Source organism: Schistocerca americana, chromosome 2 (assembly GCF_021461395.2).
Source record: "Schistocerca americana isolate TAMUIC-IGC-003095 chromosome 2, iqSchAmer2.1, whole genome shotgun sequence".
NCBI classification, from domain to species: domain Eukaryota; kingdom Metazoa; phylum Arthropoda; class Insecta; order Orthoptera; family Acrididae; genus Schistocerca; species Schistocerca americana.
In genome coordinates this window covers 249,917,261-249,930,778 of record NC_060120.1, presented here as the reverse complement: position 1 = coordinate 249,930,778, position 13,518 = coordinate 249,917,261, and the positions used below count along the sequence as shown (strand labels likewise).

The window sequence follows — 13,518 nt, the reverse complement described above, 5'->3', positions numbered from 1 at the left end:
ATTTATTCTGATATTAAGGGGCTAAAATAATAAAAAATGAAGTTGATGAATAAACTCTCCAGTTGCGAAAAACTTATTTTTCTCCACAATAAGTTTTACTTCTATGTGGAAATTATTTTCTACACTCGTGCTCATAAATTAAGGATAATGCTGATACATGGTGAAACAACGCTCTGGTGGGCGGTTTGCGGGTTTAAATCACCTTGGGGCATGACCATGCAGTGCATTTGACCTGCGGTCGTCGCATGGTGGTGCTGGCAGCAGTCCACATATGCACTCGGCAGCGGGGTTCAGTTCGAAGCTGAACTCATCACTGAAGACAGTTCTACTCCAGTCAATGAGATTCCAGGCCCCGATGACCAGACCTCTCATGTTTATTGCAAGTGAATCATGCCACTATGTAATCCGCCGGTCTTTATCTGAACCAGGATTCTCATGACGGCTAACACCAAAACGTGGAAAATGGATTAATAAATGGTTTCTAGTTTTATCTGCATTGCAGTTCCTTCATCTGCGACCATCATCCAGTTGCATACTACGTTAATTATTTAATGTCCTCTCCATATTTATCTTTAGTTTCCAGCGGTTCGTAATAAATATAGAAATTAAATAACTTGGCTGATAGGTAACAACTCTATCCGAATCTCTTCATGCCTATTGATTCCTTTTCATGTGCTTCAGCTCTTATAATTGCAGTCTGGTTGTTTTACAATATGACGATAATCTTTCGCTGCGTGTGTTTTCTTTTATCCCTCAAACGTTCAGAATTTCAAGGAGTGTATTCCAGTCAACATTATATAAGCTTTATCTTATATTTATTTCCTTACGCAAATCGTAGGGTCAGTATTGCCTTGTGTTTTCCTACATCTCTCACGAATCAAAACATTCTTCCCCGCAGTCGGCTTCGACTCGGTTTTCCATTCTTATATAAATAATTCGTGTTACTACGACTACTTTTAGGTACCTCATGTATCCTCTCCTCGCAGACACGTAGAATACGCTGACTTTTTTAGTGCTATTTTTGAAATAAACTTGACTAAAAAACTCATATAATCACTTTTAAATACTATTTAAATACGTCAAATGAATGTACAATACCACACGTGAATAGTTAGTTACATACACATTAGAGGATTAGCCTTTATTTCAACAACACTACTTATTCATCTGTACTAACAATGTAGATTTCTCTATGTGCTTGCGAGTTAGCTACTACTTCCACTTCTGACAGCATTGTTGGTAGGTCGGTTGATTTGGGGGAAGGGACCAAACAGCGAGGTCATCAGTCCCATCGGATTAGGGAAGGATGGGGAGCGAAGTCGGCCGTGCCCTTTCAAATGAATCAGCCCCACAATTGCCCGAAGCGATTAGGGAAATCACGGAAAACCTATATCAGGATGGCCGGACGCGAGTTTGAACCGTCGTCCTCCCGAATGCGACTCCGGTGTTCTAACCACTGCACCACCTCTCTCGGTGACAGCATTGTATTTTGTGTTCATTATTTTTATCGTACGCTACATAGTTTCATTTTTCGTGAATTTATTTCTTTTATTTTGTTGACCAGCTGAAGCTTTGTGATTTTGCCGATCAATAACTAGTTACAAGAGAAATATAATGATATCATAGGCATTTTTCTATTGGTTAACGAAAATGACCCAGGTTAATTATCAGCTCCGTCTTTGAACCTGTAACAGCTTCAGTGATCATTATAAACGAATCTGAAGCTTCGTTGTGTATTTTTTGTCGCTTCCTTTCTCGCTACATTTTGCTCGGACTTTATCTTATGCCTTGTCTGCCCCTGCAACACAATAAAGAGTTTAAGTATTAGGCCAGCGTCAACTAAAATGGTTCGAATTGCTCTGAGCACTATGGGACTTAACTACTTAGGTCATCAGTCCCCTAGAACTTAGAACTACTTAAACCTAACTAGCCTAAGAACATCACACCCATCCATGCCCGAGGCAGGATTCGAACCTGCGACCGCAGCGGTCGCGCGGTTCCAGACTGTAGCGCCTTGAACCGCACGGCCACTGCGGCCGGCACCACTGTGAACTGCTTCGTTTATTTACAAGTATTTTCAGTGATTACGTATATTGTTCCTGTGAGCATCTAACGATCATTGCAGTCCTTAGAAGTTTTAAATTACTTTCGTAACAGGATACTGGTTCTGATGACTCATTCCGGTCGAAGTCGGTTAACTGTCGTAAATGCAGGGAATGCCATCAAGACATTTGTGGAAAAAAAGAGTATAAAGCGTGTTGAGTTATGTTTTTTTCTGTTAATTGTGGAAACAAACAGCCATCGCCAACGAGTGAAACCCAAGAACAATAGCCACGCGTTCTAGATTGTTTTTTTCTTATCGTAAGCTTTCACCATTGTCAGCAGCCGAAGCTGAGACAGCGAGTAGAAAGCGTCTGCAAATTGGTGGTCCTCTCCCCTCACATTCCCCCCCGCCTCCCCCCCTCCACGATTTTTTGTGTGTTCGTTTGTTTGCTCAGAAATTCAACATACGAAGGGCCGGATTGACAACCGTGTCATGCCTAAACTTCATTCACTTGTGACACTGTAGGGAAGCAACCTACTCACGCTGGCCGGCCGAAGTGGCCGAGCGGTTAAAGGCGCTACAGTCTGGAACCGCACGACCGCTACGGTCGCAGGTTCGAATCCTGCCTTGGGCATGGATGTGTGTGATGTCCTTAGGTTAGTTAGGTTTAAGTAGTTCTAAGTTCTAGGGGACTTATGACCACAGCAGTTGAGTCCCATAGTGCTCAGAGCCATTTGAACCATTTGAACCTACTCACGCTGTAGTAAATTCGCATCAGTTTCCATTGTGTGCCAGCCAGTCTGCTGTAACTAGCTCTGACGTCATAAATGTTGCGCAATACCTTAAAAATCAAGCAAATGACCTAAAACTTTTCTAGCAGGTCAGGAATAATACTAAATTAATGTGTGTTAAATATCAGTTCGATAACTTCATCCATTTTCGAAATTTGGACGTTTTTCTAAAAAAAATCATTGGCGCAACAGAAAAGAGCTAGAGACTTCAAAATTTATATTTAGATTCATCTTTCATAATGATTTAATAAAAAAAAGTACTTTGGATTTCACAAATTAAGATTTTAGTGGAAATTCATGATTTTCTGGTTTTCATCTCAAAACTGAAGGAAGCAAGATAGATTAAGTAGGCTAATAAATAAGGCTAGGATGTTTAGATTTAAATAGGTTGGAGGTCCGCTATGACTATGAAGATGTGAAAAGTTTCTTTTGAATACCTATAAAATTATAGCGATAGCGGATCTCAAAAGGGCCAGTTCAGAGCTCATCTACTGCGTGCAGTGTAATTAAATTAATTCTCTCGCCCAAAATATTTAACTTAGCCACGTCAAAATTTTATTATCAATACTTACCTGCGTGCTGAATGCACGTTTAAATTAAGAGCTTCATCGGCCATCAGCAAAAGAAGCTATAAATTATTATGTAACTTGAAGTGGTGCGTTACTAGCCCAGCGGCTATTCAAGAGAGCCGCTTTGATCAGGCGTTCCCTTAGGCGTCCGCACCGCGGCTATATATATAAGAACGCTGCGCGAGGAAAAAAGGCCCCAGTTCTCTCCAGACGCTGAATGACACGCCATCTGTGTCGGGAGTCGCGTCGCATCGGTATCACTGCTACAAACAGCCTCGGGTGCCGTATTAAGTTACTAGAGATACGCGGAACCATGAAAACATTTCAAGTGAAGTGTTAATTCTGGGATGATTTTCATTATCTAGCTTCAGTTTGCGTATTGTCGTATTTTCACGTGCCGTCGCGGGACAGACATTCTACCAATTATTTAGCGTGGCGTTTGATGAAATATCTCATCAAATTATGGCGAGCATTCTTTTTCACATTTAATTCGGACATTTATAGTTGCATCAGCGCATTAGACTCTGAACTGCTCTGTTAGTTAGGTTGTAGGGATACTAATGGTTTTTATCAGTGAATTTCAGAATATACTCAACTATTTTGGAAAACCGTTTTTGATTAGAAATCCCGGACAATCTCCTAATTCCTCAGAGCTATAAGCTGCAGCTATAATGGTATTCTCAGATGAAGTGGGCACTAGGATCTCTAATTACTGGCTCCAGGTTTTGTTAAATCACTTTCTGGGTGCTAAAAAGTAAATAGAGAGCCAGTGTTGAGAACGGCGAAAGACAGCATTAACAACATTCTAAAAGCCAGAAACTGATTCAACATGCAAGCATTTATACAGCAATTAGATTTTATTTTTACAACTTATTCGCCGCCCCACATATGGTGCATCGGCCGGGAAATGTTACAACATTCAAACTTTTATACAGCAAACGATTATTTTTACAACTTAACCGCCGCCCCACAACACGATACAAATAATCTAATAGCAATACTGCATTCTACTACAATCTGTTATGAAAGACTGTGATCTGTAACTATAAAATGATAAAAGCCTCTCCATTTTTACACATCGGGAAAAACATTCAGTGAGACATTACTGTGCGAGAACGCTCGTAATAACAAAACTATAAACTTGAAATTTGTGTGAAACGAACATGTACGCTATATGATCATATTAATTAAAGTGTGTCAAACCTCCGCCTTTATCAAGGCTTGAACCCTGCTGGGGACATTTTCAGCGAAGTTTATGAATATCTGGAGGAATAGCAACCCATTATTTATCAAGAGCCGAAACCAGAGAAGATAGTGATGTTCAATGCTGGTGCCTGGAGCTGATTGTCTAACTCATTCCAAAGATATTCCTTCGGTCCAGTTGGAGACTCTGGGCAGGGTATTATCTATAGTTTTTACCCGCTACATCTCCCTCTCGTACCATAGAAGTTATTCGGTGATGTCTTGACCGATATCCTACCATGCTGCCCCTTCTTCTCGTCAGTATTTTCCATATATTCCTTTCCTCTTCCACTCTGCGGAGAACCTTATCATTTCTTACCTCATCAGTCCACCAAATTTTGCACATTGTTCTGCGGCACCTCATCTCAAATACATCAACTATCCTCTGTTCCGGTTTACCCACAGTACACGTTTCACTACCATACAACGCTGAGCGCCAAAGTTCATTCTCAGAAATTTCTCCTCGTATTAAGGCATATGTTGGATCTATTGGCAAGGAATGTCCTTTTTGCTAGAGCCAGTCTTCTTTTTATGTCCTACTTGCTCCTCCACCATGGGTTACTTTGCTACCTAGGTGGCAGAATTCCTTCGTCTACTTTGAGATCCCCAATTATGACGTTAAGTTTCTCGCTGTTTTCATTTCGGCCACTTATCGTTACTTTCATCTTTCTTCCACTTACTCTCTATCCATATTCTGTACCCACTAAACTATTCATTCCACTTAACAGATCCTCTTGTTCCTCTTCACTTTCAGTGAGGATACAATTTTATCAGCGAATTTTAATCCCACTCTCGAATTTTTCTGTTATTTCTTTCATTGCTTCTTTGATGTACAGATTGAACAGTATGGGCGAAAGACATTTCTGTCTTACGCCGTTTCTAATCCAGACACGTCGTTCTTGTTCTTCCACTGTTACTGTTCCCCTTTGGTTCTTGCCCTTTTCTTTCTCACTGCTTGCAATTCAGATCATACTGTCTTAGATGTGATGCTGTGCTGAGCGTCGCACTGCGCCCGGCACTCCGCAACAACACTCATGCTCATAAATTAAGGATAATTGCAGAATGTGGTGCCACACAATATGGCACTACACAAAACTGGCGCTAATAGCATAGGCATATAGGGAAGACACACGACACAAGTAAGTTGAGAAAATCGTCCCGAAACACATGTGCCACAAAACGCCACTGTTTCCTGCGCATATACCCCAACATCATGTGAGATCTGATCACGATACACACGTACACAGGCTGCACAACGGGTTGGCATACTCTGGATCAGGTGGCCGAGCAGCTGCTGGGGTGTAGCCTCCCATTCTTGCACCAGTACCTGTCGGAGCTCCTGGTGTCCTAGAAGTTTGAAGACGTGCAGCGATACGTCGGCCGAGAGCATCCCAGAAGTGCCCGGTGCGGTTTAGGTCTGGAGAACAGGCAGGCCACTCCATTCGCCTGATATCTTCTGCTTCAAGGTACTCCTCCACGATGGCAGCTCGGTGGGGCCGTGCATTATCATCCATCAGCAGGAAGGTGGGATCCACTGCACCCCTGAAAAGGCGGACATACTTGTGCAAAATGACGTCCCGGAACACCTGACCTGTTACAGTTCCTCTGTCAAAGACATGCAGGGGTGTAAGTCCACCAATCATAATCCCACCCCACACCATCAAGCCACGACCGCCATACAGGTCCCTTTCAAGGACATTAAGGGGTTGGTATCTGGTTCCTGGTTCACGGCAGATGAAAACCTGGCGAGAATCACTGTTCAGACTATACCTAGACTAGTCTGTGAGCATAACCTGGGACCACTGTTCCAGTCACCATGTACTGTTTTCTTGACACCAGGCTTTATGGGCTCTCCTGTGACCAGAGGTCAGTTGAATGCACCTTACAGGTCTCTGGGCGAATAATCCATGTCTGTTCAGTCGTTTGTAGACTGTGTGTCTGGAGACAACTGTTCCAGTGGCTGCGGTAAGGTTCCGAGCAAAGCTACCTGCAGTACTTTGTGGCCGTCTGCGGGCACTGATGGAGAGATATCGGTCTTCTTGTAGTGTTGTACACTGTGGACGTCCCGTACTGTAGCGCCTGGACACGTTTCCTAACTGCTAGAATCGTTGCCATAATCATGAGATCACACTTTGTGGCACACAGAGGGCCCGTGTTACGACCTGCTGTGTTTGACCAGCCTCCTGTCGCCCTAGTATTCTACCTCTCATAACGTCATCAATATGTGTTCTTTGAGCCATTTTCAACACACACTCACCATTAGCAAATCTGAAAAAGCCTGCACACTTACTCCCTGCGCCGTACTCTGACATGCACCAACATACCTCTGCGTGTGTGGACTGCTGCCAGCACCACCGTGCAACGACCGCAGGTCAAATGCACCTCATGGTCATACCTGGTGATTTAGACCCGCAAACCGCCCACCAGAGTGTTGTTTCACCATGTATCAGCATTATCCTTAATTTATGAGCATGAGTGTAGTTGGGGGCTTATGGAAACACTGCGTAAATAATTTGTAAAGAACGTACAGTACCTTGGTGTGCGTTCAAGAGAGTTGTGAGCGTTTCGCAGGTGCCACCAGTAATCAAGCTCCACTTACTCCCCTTCGCCGAAGATGTAGTTGATGGTCGTTTCATTGAACCATGTAATGGCATGATATTTTGCGAAGGGAAAGTGAGAGTCATCCGGACACAGAAGGGTCCGAGGTTCATTCAACCCCTAGAACGCAGGCGCCATTGTTATACTGATAAATTATCGTTTCCGAACTTTTTTTTCTACTGGACGCAGTATGGAATGCAAGGGTTGTGGTGTATGCTGAACTCTAACTTGTACTGAAATTATAAGTAGTGTTTTTGTGCAAACAAAGGGAACGGAATCACATCCCAACAGCGTTGAAGACAAATTTCCACGTTCGAGATACTTGCTGCAAACAGTTTTAATCTGCTATGACGTTTCAATTCATTGTTCCTGACAATGTATTTGATCAGATGAACATCCGCAACTGAGGAAGATAGTTTACAGAATAAAAATCCGCTGGAGTTGCCAGTAATTTTCTTAATTTATTCCGCGACTGGTTTCGAAGCTTAAGGCTAGATATTCATGTGCCAGCAAATAATTGTCGTTGTTGTTGTGGTCTTCAGTCCAGAGACTGGTTTGATACAGCTCTTCATGCTACTCTATCCTGTGCAAGCTTCTTCATCTCCCAGTACCTACTGCAACGTACATCCTTCTGAATCTGTTTTGTGTATTCATCTCTTGGTCTCCCTCTACGATTTTTACTCTCCACACCGCCCTCCAATACTAAATTGGTGATCCCTTGATGCCTCAGAATATGCCCTACCAACCAATACCTTCTTCTAGTCAAGTTGTGTCACAAATTTCTCTTCTCTCCAATTCTATTCGGTACCTCCTCATTACTTACGTGATGTACCCATCTAATCTTCAGCAATCTTCTGTAGCACCACATTTCGAAAGCGTCTATTCTCTTCTTGTCCAAACAATATATCGTTCACGTTTCACTTCCATACATGGTTAGGTTAGGTTAGTGTTGTTTAACGTCCCGTCGACAACGAGGTCATTAGAGACGGAGCAGAAGCTCGGGTTAGGGAAGGATGGGGAAGGAAATCGGCCGTGCCCTTTCAAAGGAACCATCCCGGCATTTGCCTGAAACGATTTAGGGAAATCACGGAAAACCTAAATCAGGATGGCTGGAGACGGGATTGAACCGTCGTCCTCCCGAATGCGAGTCCAGTGTGCTAACCACTGCGCCACCTCGCTCGGTCACTTCCATACATGGCTACACTCCATACAAATACTTTCAGAAAAGACACTTAAATCTATACTCGATGTTAACAAATTTCTCTTCTTCAGAAACGCTTTCCCTTGCCATTGCCAGTCTACATTTTATATCCTCTCTACTTCGACCATCATCAGTTATTTTGCTCCTCAAATAGCAAACCTCATTTACTACTTTAAGGCCGGCCGCGGTTCTAGGCGCTCAGTCCGGAGCCGCGCGACTGCTACGGTCGCAGGTTCGAATCCTGCCTCGGGCATGGATGTGTGTGATGTCATTAGGTTAGTTAGGTTTAAGCAGTTCTAAGTTCTAGGGGACTGATGACCATAGATGTTAAATCCCATAGTGCTCAGAGCCATTTGAACCATTTTACTACTTTAAGCCTCTCATTTCCTAATCTAATTCCCGCAGCATCACCCGATTTAATTCGACTACATTCCATTATCCTCGTTTTGCTTCTGTTGATGTTCATCTTATATCATGGAAACCTGAATCTGTTGCGGTCGGGCCAGTCATTCGTCGGGGATCACACCCACGACAAACCAACGCATGGAAGCGTAGGACCAGCACCCACAGCGCCCGTCTGGACCGCCCGTCATGGTAGTGATTATTATTTGGTGGCATCTGAAGATGAAGCTGTAAGTTTCGAAACCGGTCATGGAATAAATTCAGAAAATTACAGGCAACTGAAGCGGCTATTTATTCTATCAGCATTGTTCCTTAGTGAATGGTAATGCGGTGCAGCATTAGATGTGAATTGTGGTGCTGCCAGGTGACGTATTTTGAAAGTGAGTAACACCTCGGGGTGTTTTCCTTTTGCGCAGGAGGTGGTGTTTGCGGGAGTGCACGTGCGGCGCACCGACTATGCGGACCAGCTGCGGCTGCTCTACAACACGGACCAGCAGGCGGACGAGCGCTACTACGGCCGTGCCGCCCTGTGGCTGCAGTCCACGGTGAGTGTTCACCAGCCTCATCCTGTGTACTCCAGACATGCCGTACCATTAACTGCTGTCTTCTGCTGGTTCCGCCTACTATACAAGACGTACTGGAAATACACTGACTGACAAAAAAATGAAATACTCAGAAAATGTGGTCAGATGTCTGGTATGTAGATGATTAGTGACCAAAGTGCATTAGTGTCTTTGCGTCTTGTGTTGTCATTGTTTTGTTGTTTGTTGTCGGAGTCAGAACGGGCAAAAACAAAAAAGGAGAGAAGTTGCGATTGCCGATGTCAGGAATCCAAAGTGATCTCTGTATAACACTTGAAGGTTAATTGATCACTTTATTTCTAAAAAGAAAAGAAACGTAACTGCTTGTGCCTCCTACGTGCAATTACACGTAACTACTGTTACAACTCGCAGAACGCAGGCTAAGTATCGTCTTCCTATTAATCAATACTGATGCTATCGAAGTCTGCAACCTAACTGGGGCAACCAGCTATAGGCGGCAGGTTAAATCAGTGTTAACAGGGGGCGCTGAACTCTGTCTTCGTGGAGGTGTGGCGCTGCCCGTTCTTTCCATTGGCGCTCGTGTCTGAGGCCGTTTCGCGGCGCTGCGCTAGTCGATGTCCAGTCGATGCTTTAGGACTGCACAATTATCTGGACTGCTAGGGTATACAAGGGAGTAAATGAATCAGACTTTCGGAAAAACGTCGTCCGTATAATTCTGAAGACAGCACGAGCCGACAGGTGCGAAAAACGTCGCACAGTCAGCTTAACAATTCACGCATCCAAGCTGCTGTAAGATACTGATATACAGAAGAATGAAAACGAGAATTGAGGAACTGTTAGATGATGATCACTTTAACTTTAGGAAGGGAAGAGGCACCAGATTGGCAGTTCTGACGTTGAGGTTGATAATGGAAGCAAGACTGAAGAAAAATCAAGACACGTTCATAGGAGTTGTCGACCAGGAAAAAGCACACCACAATGTAAAATGGTGCAAGTGTTCGAACTTAAGAGAAATAAAAGGGTAAGCTGTAGATGTGTGATATGCAATTGGTAGAAGATCCAAGACAGAATACTGGAAGTTTAAGACCAAGAACGAAATGCTCAGATTAAAAGGGCTGTAAGACATGGATGTAGTCTTTTACCCCTACTGCTCAATCTATACATCGAAGTAGCAATGACAGAAATAAAAGAAAGGTTCAAGAGTGGGATGAAAACATCAAAATTAGGATATCACTGATAAGATTCTCTGATGATAGTACTACCTTCAGTGAATGTGAAGAAAAATTACAGGATCTACTGAACGGAACGAACAGTCTAATGAGTGCAGAATATGGATTGAGAGTCAATTGAAGAAAGATGTGAGTGATGAGAAGGGGCAGAAATGAGAACAGCGAGAAATTTATTAGGATTGATGATCGCGAAGTAGATGAAGTTAAGGAATTCTACAACCTAGGCAGCAAAATAACCAGCGGCGGACGGAGCAAGGAGGACATCAAAAGCAGGCTAGCACTGGCAAAAAGGGCATTCGTGGCCTTAATTTGAGGAAGAAATTTCTAAGAATGTACGTTTGGAGCGCGGCATTGTATGGTAGTGAAACATGGACGGTGGGAAAATCGCAACAGAAGAGAATCGAAGCATTTGAGACGTGGTGTCACAGAATGATATGCAAAATTTGGTGGGCTGATAATGTAGGGAATGATGGGGTACTCCGCAGAATCGGCGTGGAAAGGAATATGTTGAAAACACTAACAAGGCGAAGGTGCAGGATGATAGGACATGTGTTAAAATATCAAGGAGTAACTTCCATGGTACCAGATGGAGCTGTAGAGGGTACAAACAGTAGGTGAAGATAGAGATTGGAAATCAGTCAGCAAATAATTGAGGACGTAGGTTGCAAGTGCTACTCTGAGATGCAGAAGTTGGCTCAGGAGAGGAAATGATGGCGGGGTGCATCAAACTAGTGAGATGACTGATGACTCAAAAAAAAATTTTTTTTTAGTGGGCACTGTGAAGGACACGAAGATGCAGCGAACTGCCGCCTACTCGTGTGAGACAGTGTTATCAGCACCTGACAGTCTGAAACGGCCCTTATTGCGGACCTTCATTTGTCCAGCCAGTCGAATCGCGTAAACTCCAGATTTGGTGGGCATTCGGAAGTGACAGTAGCCCGATGTTGGAATCCATAGGAACATGAGGACATGCATGTTCGTCGTCATGGTTCCGGTAGGCCACATGTGACCACAATATTGCAGGATCACCGTATTGTTCACCACGCACATCATAAGTCCTCGTCTGCATTTGCCATCTGAGAATGAGAAATTGACTCCTTGCAACATTCTGCGTCATTAGGATTAGGCAGATTAGGAAATTTCCCTGGCATCCATAGACTGCCTTTAACACAACACAGATGTCTGGCTGCATTTGGTTTGGTGTCGTGATTGGAAAGCATGCACTGCCCATGACTGGCGTCACATTGTGTTTAGTGTTAGTCACATTGTGTTTGGTGACAGTCGTTGGGGGTAGGAAGGTGACCTGGAAAGAGGTCCAGTTCCTTCACTGTTTTGGAGAGCCACAGCTGTTGTTCTTCTGCGGGTCATGGTGTGAGGAGCCACCCGCTAAGGCACCAGGTCACGGCTGCTAGCGACTGAGGGAAGTCTGATGGCACAACCCTAAGTCACGGACATCCTCTCATACTACAGCATCGTGGTACCATTTTCCAACAGGACAATGCTCGTCCACGTACAGTACATGTATCTATCTAGAACTACATCTACATGATTACTCTGAAATTAACAATTAATTGGCAGAGGTTTCATCGAACCATCTGCAAGCTGTGTCTCTACCGTTCCACTCTCGACCAACACGCGGGAAAAGAACACTTAAATCTTTCTGTAACAGCTCTGATTTCTCTTATTTTATTACAACGATAATTTTTCGTATGTAAGTGGGCGCCAACAAAATAATTTCACTTTCGGAGGACAAAGTTGGTGACTGAAACTTCATGAGGATATCCTGTAGAAACTAGAAACGCTTTTGTTTCAAACATTGCCACCCCTAATTCGCTTATTATATCTGTGGCACATTCACCCCTATTTTGCGATAATACACCACTAGCTGCCCTTTTTTGAAATTTTTCGATGTTTTACATTAATCCTATCTAAAGCGGATCCCTTACCAAACGACAGTTCTCCAGAAGAGGACGAGCAAGTGTAGTGTAGAAAGTCTCTTAAGTAGACCTGTTGCATCTTCTAAGCATTCTATCAATAGATGGCAGTTTTTTGGTTCACTTTCCCCACAACATTATCTATGTGATCGTTCCAGTTTAAGTTATTTGTAGATGTACTACCCAAATATTTACTTGACTTCACAGCTTTTAGATCTGAGATTTATCGTGCAACCGAAATTTTTTTTTCTTTATTGTGATTTCATTCCCCTGCCCCATATGAGCAGGGGAGGGCTGTCAGCGGCACAATCCACCACTCTTCAGCCGAGTGACACAACAACTAAAACAAGAATAAAATGATACATACATAAGGCGATAAAAACGGGGAATGTAAAACAGAGTAAGGGGAGAAAAATGGAGGTAAAAATACACTGACATGGAGATGTTCATGGGGGACAGTTAAAAAAGTCACCAGAAAGTTAAAAAAAAACACAGTTGGCGATTCTTAAAACACAGAGAAGACACTGAATGCGCATGCACAGGTTAAAAGTCGCCCACAGTATTAAAAACACTCTGGAACAACACACTTACAACCCACTTGGAGCACACACGACGAAGAATAAAACTGCCAAGTGGGACCTGCCGAGGGAAAGGTCAGAGAGGATGGAAAAGGAGGGGAGAGCAAGGGGCAGCAGGGGAAGCGGCGGGATGAAGAGAGTAGGGGCGTCAGCGGGTACAATAAGAGGCAGGAGACACGTGGGGCAGGAGATGAAGAGGGAAGGCATGGCAGGAGGAAGTGCAGAGACACTGAAAAGGGGCACAAGAGAGGGAGGGGGAATAGGAGAGGGAAGCCGCTCGGGAGGAGGGAGGGGGAGGAGAGGGAGCCCGGAGGAGAAGGCAGGAAGATGGGGTTAGAGTTGCTAGTAAGGGTAGATGTCAGGGTGAAGCTCATCATCCGGGAGGGGT

The 13,518-nt window shown here is 43.8% G+C and overlaps 1 protein-coding gene across 1 annotated transcript in view; it reads left to right on the top strand.

Moving 5' to 3' along the window:
* LOC124593685 (galactoside alpha-(1,2)-fucosyltransferase 2-like) overlaps nt 1-13,518 on the top strand; it is a 312,210-nt gene that overhangs the window by 256,443 nt on the left and 42,249 nt on the right. Inside the window, exon 5 of the mRNA XM_047131986.1 lies at nt 9,264-9,392. Within this exon, the coding sequence (XP_046987942.1) occupies nt 9,264-9,392 (129 nt within the window). The remainder of the gene's footprint in view (nt 1-9,263; nt 9,393-13,518) is intronic.